The sequence below is a fragment of the Mytilus edulis genome, chromosome 4 (assembly GCF_963676685.1).
Source record: "Mytilus edulis chromosome 4, xbMytEdul2.2, whole genome shotgun sequence".
NCBI classification, from domain to species: domain Eukaryota; kingdom Metazoa; phylum Mollusca; class Bivalvia; order Mytilida; family Mytilidae; genus Mytilus; species Mytilus edulis.
The window spans coordinates 17,528,243-17,539,033 of record NC_092347.1 but is presented as its reverse complement, the minus strand read 5'-3'; the positions used below and the strand labels follow the sequence as shown (position 1 = coordinate 17,539,033).

The 10,791-nt window shown below is 31.0% G+C and overlaps 1 protein-coding gene across 1 annotated transcript; it reads left to right on the top strand.

The window, feature by feature from the left end:
- Positions 1 to 3,703: 3,703 nt before the first annotated feature.
- Positions 3,704 to 9,027, top strand: LOC139518389 (uncharacterized). Its single transcript, XM_071309941.1, has 4 exons — positions 3,704 to 3,983; positions 4,693 to 4,985; positions 6,439 to 6,673; positions 8,611 to 9,027. The coding sequence occupies exons 1-4, from the start codon at positions 3,704 to 3,706 to the stop codon at positions 8,892 to 8,894; spliced, it is 1,092 nt and encodes a 363-aa protein (XP_071166042.1). The 3' UTR covers positions 8,895 to 9,027.
- Positions 9,028 to 10,791: the final 1,764 nt, after the last annotated feature.

The window sequence follows — 10,791 nt, the reverse complement described above, 5'->3', positions numbered from 1 at the left end:
ACAATCCCAGTTATAAGTTAACTTGTCTTTGTAAATTATTTCTTTTACCGTTTAGTATATTTTGTTAAATATCCATTTGAAGTGGCTCGGTACTCATGCATCCCGTTACTGTGCTATGTTAAATTTCATTATTATTGTCTATTGCTTTTGCTAATGTGCCTTTTTTTTTCTTTGCTGACATCTATACATATTTAGTTTTTATAGTGCTTAAGAGTTTAACACCATTTCGATTTCTGTACCCCCGCTTTTTTTTACATTGTTTGAACATCTTTACAATTTAGAGATATGAACTTCGTATGCAAAGGCTACAGGAATGTTGCTACATAGAAATGGAAAGTTCATAATTGTGAAAGTGAAATCATCACTGTTCTCGTATTTCTTTTGTTTTCAACCGACCCTCATTGTTTATTTCTAGATGTGAGACTACGTATTGTTTGCTCTTAATTCAAAGCCACCTAAATTACAAGTTATTAGGTTCATGCTGTCATATCTTTTAATTTTTTTCACACGTAAGTATGTTTAATTGAAGTCCTTAAATAGCAAATGTATGACGATTATCGAAAAATATTTGTGTATTTATACTTAATGATTTTTGTGTTACAGTGACTTGACTGTTAGTGTTGCTCTCCACCAATTGCAACTCATTCAAAATTTTGACCAAATTGCAATTTGTTTTATTAAACCAAATTGTTCAACTGGTCAGAATATTGAAGAAATTCTTCAGTCAAAATGTGAAAGTGCAAGATGATAAAATAAAATATACTTACATTCCTATAAGACTTTAACTCCACTTTAACGATGTTGTGACAAATTAGTTTATCAGTTTGTATAGTTATATTATAGTCATTTCCATGCTGAAGAGGAACTGTTTATTTTGAATTGCTATAAAATTGTCCAAACTAAGCTTTCATATAGTTTTTCTTTCTAAAAGTATTCTATATTTATAAGAATCAGATATCATTTTAAATAAAACATCATATATTCCGTAAAATATGTGTGAACTAACAATATGCTATTGATAAGTTTTCAGGGGAGATAACCTAAAATATTATTCTTTTGAATAAAGACTTTTTGAAAGAAAAATTATCTCCCCCATGGAAACTTCCTACAAACATATATTGCAATTTTACACATATTTTAAGTCGTAATTTGGATAAAATCAATCTGATTCAAACAAAAAACTCAACTGAAACTGACAACATCAGGACACTTGATGTCTTGATTCCCAAGTATTTCTATATTTTAAAAGCTTTTTTCCATAAAAAGATATGATGAGAGATTGTGGTTTTTCACATGAAGACTCTGTATTCTTCATTTTTAATAACAGTCAATTTTTTTTTAAACCACTCAAATGTACTTTGGGAGCCCTTCGTCATTTTATCTATAATACAAATGACATATAGTACAAATTGACGTAACCAGAATCTGAAATCAAACACTTTAAAACTGTTTAGAAAATGAGATGCAAATATACTGAGCTAGCTTAAATCTAGTGATAAATTTCCTGTCAACTTCCGATGTAAATACAGGACTGTCATGAAACAAATAGAAAACACAAAATAAGCAGCAGCTAATTGTAATAAAACGTTCATCAAATACTTGTAGTTTTCATTTTTCAATGTATAGTCATATATAAACCCACTTAACACAAATTATTAATGTTCAATTATATTTGATTACATCGGTATGGTGATACCCTCGGGGACGAAACGTCCACCAGCAGTGGCATCGACCCAGTGGTGTTAAAGAAACAAAGTTAAAGAAATCAACTCTTCCCAGAAAAAAGTTAACAGGATACTTTTTTAAATAAGAACAAATTCGATGCACCCTGTGTCGACACTTAGAAAATGATTGAAAACAGTAAATAAGTTCTGAGCATCACCGGTATTTTGGTCATTAAACGTGTGGTTTCTTTTATATAAATAATAGAAATAAACTGTGGTATACAATTCCTTGGACTATTATCTTGTACTAGGTAATCAAATTGAGGTTTTACGTTCATAAAACAACCACAAACAGGTAAGACGTAAATACAAAAATTGAATGGATAAACACTACATAAAATGGATATATTCTGTGTTTCCATTTTTGTAAAATGTACTTGAGTATCGCTAGGTAAATCAAACGAGTAATCAATTAGTTAATCTTTACCAAGTTGATTTTCCTTCAACCATACTTGGGGTCAATTACATTGGAATTTAATTAATTAAGTTACACATTACATTGCAAAAGTGATCAATTACACTTATTACACATTACAGTTTTTGAAATTTAATTAATTAAATAACAATTACTTTACTAAAGTAATTAATTAAATTACACATTACATTTCATCATGTAAATATTCATATAAGTTGCATTTGATTATCATTAGAAATTTTAATGTTTTGTCATTAAGTCTGCATCTCTCTGGTCTGAACACTTTCACGAGCACTTCTAAATAGACTTTCGACAGGAGCTAATGTGGCAGATATTGCTTGATCAGATCATGAACTATACTTCCATTATCAAAAGATGTGTTAATGGGAGAGGGATTTTTTTCCTAGTAACTTGCCAATACATTAACGGATTTTTTGATTAGCAGCGCCTGCATATTGATTGACAAACTCTATCACTAGTTGGTTGACCGAGACATAATATATCTGTCGCAAATTTCAATTTTGGTAGCCACAACCCCATCCTCTTTCCTTAGTTGTAACGGCGTCATCGAATGAGACTTACCATCGAGTTTGTACTTAACATGAACAACACAACGGAGCAACATTTTGAGAAGGATTTGGTTATCCTTATCGGTGACCTGCGATCATCAGGTTTTTTGTTGTAATGTGTAATGTTAACAGATTTAAACACGTTCGTTTAAGTGTATAATTTTTAGCTAAAATCAAAATTTTGCAAGATGTAAAGTTGTTGATAATTTAATGAATATACATTTATTCGGTTTTTTATTATTAGATATGTCATTTCGGCCATTTTATTAACAGCATTATACAGCCTAATAACATTTTAATTCAATTGATGCAAAACTAAGTAGGTGAAATAAACGTTTTCATATTCTAATTCGAGTTTGACTACTATTAAATGTTGACACAGTTAGTAATATAATTACGAAAACCGTTCCTACCACTCTTGATTCATTCATATATTTTTTACAAAACATTCAGCTGTTTACAACATATGTATTAAGGGAACGTTGGAACCGACAATCTTAATATTTGTGATATCAAAATTATATAAGACTTACTTTATGAGAATTGTGTCCCTATCGAACATATAAAACTACTTTTGTAATGGTTTTGAATAGGGTTTAAATGAATCGATAATAAAGGTCCTAAAATATCTAATGACTTAATATATGTTAATATGTATATAAGGAAAAGACGGAAAGAAAGAAAGAAAAAAAGATAAGTAACAAATCACAATGAACGAATATAACTGACCAACATTAGTGAATTGCAGAAATTAATATATTTTATATATCTCAATCGAACAAAATATATTGCCCACAAAGATCCTCACTGTTGGAAACAGATTTTATATAAATCATAACATGAAGTTAAAACTTGATCATTTGAAAGATATATTTTCAAATAAAATAAGACAATTGATATTTAAAAAACCCAAATCGGTCCAAAACTAAATTTTGATAAGTTGAAAGATAAACTAACAAAGAATATTAAAACACTTTATGATTTATCAATAAAATATGGCAACTTCTGTACCGTTAAAACACAGTCAGATTGAAGCAGCTATTGATGCAGTTTTCAATCATTTGCTGACTAAAGTTCCTCACACAATTCAATCTAAAGGAAACAAAGTAGCTAAACTTAAATTAGCACTACAAAAAAATCCGCTTTTTTCTGAAGATGGAAAGTTTGGAAACGACACAGTTTTGAATAACTTTGGGAGGATTGCAAAAGGTGTTAACAAGAATAAAGACTCGAGAGCTGTGCTGATAACTTGGCTGGTAGATGTGCACACCAACAGTAAGTATTGATATAATTTAACTACATTCATGCGATTTTTTTTAGAAATTCCATATTGACTCCACTACGTCGTAATAATAGTTCATAAACAAATAGAGAAAGGTTTCCAAAGAGGGGAGAAAGATCTAGAGGGGCATTCAAATTCATAAAACGAAAACAAACGCCATGACACAAACAAAGAAACAATAAAACATAAAACAAAACTAATCTGTAAAAGATGTAAAACAAAACACTGCTAACATTTTCCTCTCCCTTCTTGTCTTTAAGTTTCAAAATAAGTACCAAGTCAGGAATACATCAAAAGTAGAACCACAAAAATAGTGACCTCCGAGAAAAATTTAGATGAAAAGTCTCTAATCAAAAGACAAAATCAAAAGCTCAAACACATAAAACGATTGGATACCAACTGTTATATTCCTGACTTTGTACAGGCATTTTCTTATGAAGAAAATGGTGGGTGTAATCTGGTTTTATAGCTAGCTAAACCTCTCACTTGTATGACAGTCAAATTCAATTATATTTTCAACGATGCGCGATACACATAATCTTATGTTCCAGGTCATATAGATATTCAGTGTGTGCCGAAATTGCATGCTTAAACGATAAATATCTAGTTAACCGTTTACTTATTGCTTTTGAGGATTACTTGAGAATCGATATGTATGCTATAATAGGAGTTAAAAAAATTAATAAAGTATTTATTTTTTAGGTTGTCAGTTACTTGAACTTCGGGAAAAGATTGAAGGTATACAGATACTGTTGAGATTAGGAAAAGAGACGATACCAGTTGAGAGCCAAGACGCAGTTGAATGGTTTAAGCAACTATGTCTGAAACCTAATTCTGATTTTAAAAATCCTGGACCAGTGTCATTATACCAGTCAATTTTCGAGGCATTGGAAACGGAATATATTGAAAAGATTTCTGAAGCTAACGTTTCTGATGGGAAGGAATTGCATACAAAATTAGAGAAGTCAATGCTTGAAAAGCAGTTAGACTCGAAGGTAAATCATACTTTAATCCCTCCTTTTATTTTAAGGAGGTATTTAGGTATGGTTTTGGAATTTGTATCAGATGTTCGTATTACTTGTTTCTTTTCCTTCGATACAGGGTAAATATTTTCCCCCATAACACCGATTTTTCTTTTCATATAAAACTGCAATAGCTCTAAAAATGTCGTTTACAAATATTGAAGGAAACTCTAGATTTCTTTTCTTTCGATTTCAAACCCAAAAAATACTAATGGATATATCAGGTTAACGTCCGAGTCAATTTGTAAATCTAAATCATTCGAAAAGGAGCTCCATAACTTATTAATATTTTTAGCTTTCTTATTTTGTTCCATAACTCATGCTCTTTTAACATCATATGGTATCAATTTTAAATTCTTGATTTTTAAATTTTCATTTAAGTACATTCTTAAGCATTGATAAACTTACATTGATAATATTGTACTTATAAGTTACAATGGTAGGACGTAGAAACTATGATTACTGACCTCTGTATAAGATTCGCCCCACTTTTTTGTTGTAATCGTGTTTCTCAATATTTATTTTTAACTTCTTGATAATTTTTCAACCCTGTCAACCACCAGTACCCATATGAAATGGAAAAATATGTCTTAAAGAACATAATGCTTTTCAATAAAATAGGCTATAAAGTTTTTGTTTTGTGATACTATACAGCATATTTTTTTGATAAATAAAAACAAAGGTTAAACATGCTACACAGAGGTACAAGTGACCAGACAACATATTTGTTAAACTTAGAGGTACACTTTCTCAAAGAGAAAAATGTCCTACTGTATTTAATATAAATGAAATATGTAAACTTTCCAGCAGTGTCGTAGAAACCATAAGTTATTTGAATTTCAGGGTTTTTTTATATTACCGTTACGATAAACAATATGGTCATACTAGTGTTGTCTTTATTTTTGGGATAATTGAGTTTTCAAACCACAACTTTGTTCGACTTTAGGGTGAAAGTCAAGATATCCACAGAACTAGAAAAATTGTGCCTTCAGTATCCCTCATTCAAAATTCAATCTGGTAGATGCTGCATTAAAATATGTAGTACAATAATCGAATAATTGAAAGAGGGACGAAAGATACCAGAGGGAGAGTAAACTCAAAGAAAATAAACCGACAACGCCATGGCTTTAAATATAAAGACAAACAGACAAATAATAGTACAGACGACACAACGAAGAAATCTAAAGACTTTTGCACAAAAAAATGGGGGTGATCTCAGGTGCTCCGGAAAGGTAAGCAGATCCTGTTCCACATGTGGCACCCGTCGTGTTGCTTATTTTATATAATTCCGGTAATAGTGTTATTCGGTAGGTCACATTCGTGAAAAGTTTAAATTATTTGAAATAGTAAGAAAACGATCATCTAAAGTTTGGTTGCTTTCAATATGAAACCAATTCTGTTTTTTTTTTTTTTTTATTACTTTTAGATAATCAAAGAATGTTTACCAGGAGATACAAGTTGGGCAGACTATGTTCGAAACCATCATGGACTACCATTTTGTTTGCTATATGCACCTAAAGTGTTATCTGTCAATATTCGTATACTCTGCTTTCCATCATACGAAGAACTATATTTTTATTCTCCAGAATCTGTCGCTGGCACAATTGACCTCGGTCTGATAGGAGATGATCAATTTGTGCCTTTAGTTAAAGTTACTCAAGGTAAAAACTAAATTTTGTCGGATAAAGAAAACTGATTCAAGTAGCTTGTGTGAGCCAAGATGGTCATCAGACACAATTTCATGATAGAATTCTTCTAATTTCTGTCCTTTACAGGTTATTTTTAAAATAGGACATGTTTCCCAGTATAAACTGTTCTTTAAATAAAGATACTCAAAAATTGAAAGAGGTCTCGGTGGCCAATTGGACTTAGTAGTTACTACTGTAATCACTAGCCAGTCAACACTGGGGTTGTGAGTTCGAACCCCGCTCCTGCGGGTGCTCTCGACTCCAATTTTAATTGACTAGGATTGTCAGTTTTTCAATCGAAGGTCGGTGGTTTTCTCCGGAACTCCGGCTTCCTCCACTAATAAAAACTGGCCCCCACGAAATAGCCCAAATGTGGAGCTTAAAAGTGGCGTTAAAACACCAAAAATCATAAATCAAACCAAAAAATGACCAAAATGTTTGAGCTAATTAAATTTTCTATTACAAAAACAAACCAATTAAAAACCAGTTATAATTAGATATAATCAAAAATGGAAGGTGTTGAATTCCAGATTATTTTTAGTACCATAGCTAATAAAATGTCAACAAAAAGTATCCACTAGCTGTAACTGCAGATGAAAAAAGAATTCAAGCGAAAAGAATCTAACTATAAATGAAAAAAACACCAAAATTCGTAAAATATAAAGGCACTTGAATTTAGAAAACATACAAAAAAGACGACTAACAAAAGCCGGACGCTCCTTACTTATTGAGAGTGAACATTTTTTCACGTAAAATACTATCCTTTCGATGAAAGACATTTTTTCGTACATTTGGTCAGGAACATGTAAATCATATACTGTTTCTATATTTGATTTTTTTCACATCTGTGGACACAATTTGATAGGTAAGTATTGTCCGAACGATATTTTATAATAACATAATGTCAATGGACACAACTTACTATGAAGAAGTAAACACTAAATTTGGGCTAAGCAGCTTTCAAATAGGAGCTCATCCTGCTTTACTTTTCTGTTTTGAATATCAGTATTAAGATGACCAATATCATAGCCTCTTTTCTTACTTTTTTGTGAGCTAAGCAAACTACAATTTATACATAATGATTCATGAATTTGTGACATCATATCCCTATATTCATTAAAGTTGTGTAAAATTACAATTTATGTAAGCACCTACATAAACTTGCTAAAAATATAAAGACGCAGTTGTGTTTCGTATTTCTTTTTTCGAATATCTGAAGTCATGGTATGCAAACTCTTTACAACAAAATGCCAATCTTTAACCCATTTTGAGGTGAAAGACACACATTTTTTTCTTTTAAACGTGCACGATAATTTTACAAAGAAACAAAAATCTTATCATAGCATTGCTAGTAGTTGACGAGACTTTGATAACAAAGACACTGTCAAATAATATGTAATCATGACACAGGTATTTCTGTATCAAAATAATATTTGATAATGACACATGTATTTCTTTATTTATACAGGGTTTAATCTTGACACATGAATTTCAGTATATAAATAATATTTAATCATGACACAGGTATTCTGAAAAATATAATTTATATAATATTCAATTATGACATAGGTATTTCTGTATTTAAATAATATTTAATCATAACACAGGTATTCGGAATATAGATAATATTAAATGAAAAAGACTTAAATCACAAACACAAGTATTGCTGTATATTAGATAAATACTACAATGTATATAATCATGACACATGTATTTCTGTATTCAAATAATGTTTAATTATGATACAGATATGTTTGTATACAAATTATATCTAATAATGACACAGGTATTTCTGTATATACTAATATTCAATCATGACACATGTTTTTCTAAATATAATAATATTCAATCATGACACATGTTTTTCTATATATAATAATATTCAATCATGATATTTCTGTATATTGCAGCAGATGATGGTGGAAAAATAAAGAAATTGAAAAAAGAGATTATAACACTCAAAGCAGAAATAAAACGACTGAAATTTGAGCAAGAGACATCAACAAGAAAAAATAAAGAATTTTCTAAAAAAATGGAAACACTTGAGCAGGACTTGCATCGCAAGGAAGAGGAGTACCAACGAATTATAGACAAACTTGTAAAAAGTGCTGAACGAAAGATTCAAGTTGCAATGGCAGAAACCAAAGAAAGAGTAACTCGAGAACTATTAGCAGAAATACTGTCTTTTCCATAATTAAGGATTTACTACACCTCAAAAACACACTGTTATTCAAAACAAAAGAAATATATTTTTTTATTAGCATGAACATAAAAGACTACTTATTGTGTTCAATTCAAGTTGTTGCAAGACATATTAAAAAAGCATATTTAAGGCAATATCATTAGTGAAAAAAATATTTAACATTTATTTTGAATTCATTTGAAAACTCTTTTGCTTGAAGCTACAATTTCATGGTTTCAGTTGGACTGAGTCTTAATCAAAAACTAAACATTAATGCTTGCAACCTAGACTGCCAATGGATTCCCTCGTCAAAGTGAGGTAACTAGTGGGATTTCATTTAAAAAGCATTTTTTTCTTTTTAATCATTGTTTGATATTGTCAATAAAAATGCTATCCTTTTTCATTTATTATTAAATGTTAACAAATGTAGGGTTTAGAATCGGTTGTAAGTTAGTTATACAGTTCGGATTACAGCGTGTCTGGATAAAAGAAAACCGTCTGTGCTCCGGGCGTTGGGGATACTTTTTCAAAAACACCTACCCTCAGTGTATAACTGATACAGATACTTAAATATATTCTATAAACTTATGTTATAAATAATGCATATTTTCTTGCATTACTTGGATTTTCTTGTCGTATAACCAAAACAATGGGTGTCAGGATTGGTCAAATGAAAGACCGACCAAACTTTGTTCTAACAGGTGTGATCTGATCACCCTTACCAGATCACCATACCTTGAGTTTCTTTTGTTCTGTAACATTTTGGTGGTAATATCGAACACACAATCAAACTTAGAAATATATATGCATAACAAAGACTAACTTTTAAGATTTATGTAGAAAACAATCTACGAAATTTTCGGTGTTTATACGGGTTTCAAGACCTGATGCATATAAAGCCACAATTCATACCTCTACTCCAACTGGACTGAATATAAACTCACTGTTAATTTAACATATTTAAATATTTTATCCGGGGTTAATAAGGGGTATATTACTATACAGTCATATATACAGGACATCATTCGTAAATATAGCTCAACATGCAGACTTCTTATACGTTCAGGTATTTCACATCCAATTTTTTATGGAAATATTCTTTATAAAGCACAAAGGCGTCAGTATTCACCTCAAAAACTAACAAAACCTTTGAATAGACTTATTAAGAAGGGATATAGTTACGATACTGTTGTCAGATCATTAAAGATTGCATATTTTGGCGTTAATATTGATTCACTTATAGGGTCTTTGCATCGGAACTAAACACATTTATTCAAAAACCAGTTGTTGGCATGACACGGGTTATGTTCTTCTCATATATGTTATGATGGTATGATACTAAACCCCTAACGGGAAGGATTGTGCCTGATGTTCATATGATGAAATCATAATCTTTCAGTCAGTTTAATTGAAGTCTGGAGCTGACATGTCAGTTAACTGCTAGTAGTCTGTTGTTATTTATGTATTATTGTCATTTTGTTTATTTTCTTTGGTTACATCTTCTGACATCAGACTCGGACTTCTCTTGAACTTAATTTTAATGTGCTTATTGTTATGCGTTGACTTTTCTACATTGGCTAGAGGTATAGGGGGAGGGTTGAGATCTCATAAACATGTTCAACCCCGCCGCATTTTTGCGCCTGTCCCAAGTCAGGAGCCTCTGGCCTTTGTGAGTCTTGTATTATTTTAATTTTAGTTTCTTGTGTACAATTTGGAAATTAGTATGGCGTTCATTATCACTGAAATAGTATATATTTGTTTAGGTGCCAGCTGAAGGACGCCTCCGTGCCGGGAATTTCTCGCTACATTGAAGACCTGTTGGTGACCTTCTGCTGTTGTTTTTTTTCTATGGTCGGGTTGTTGTCTCTTTGGCACATTCCCCATTTTCATTCTCAATTTTAGTATAATA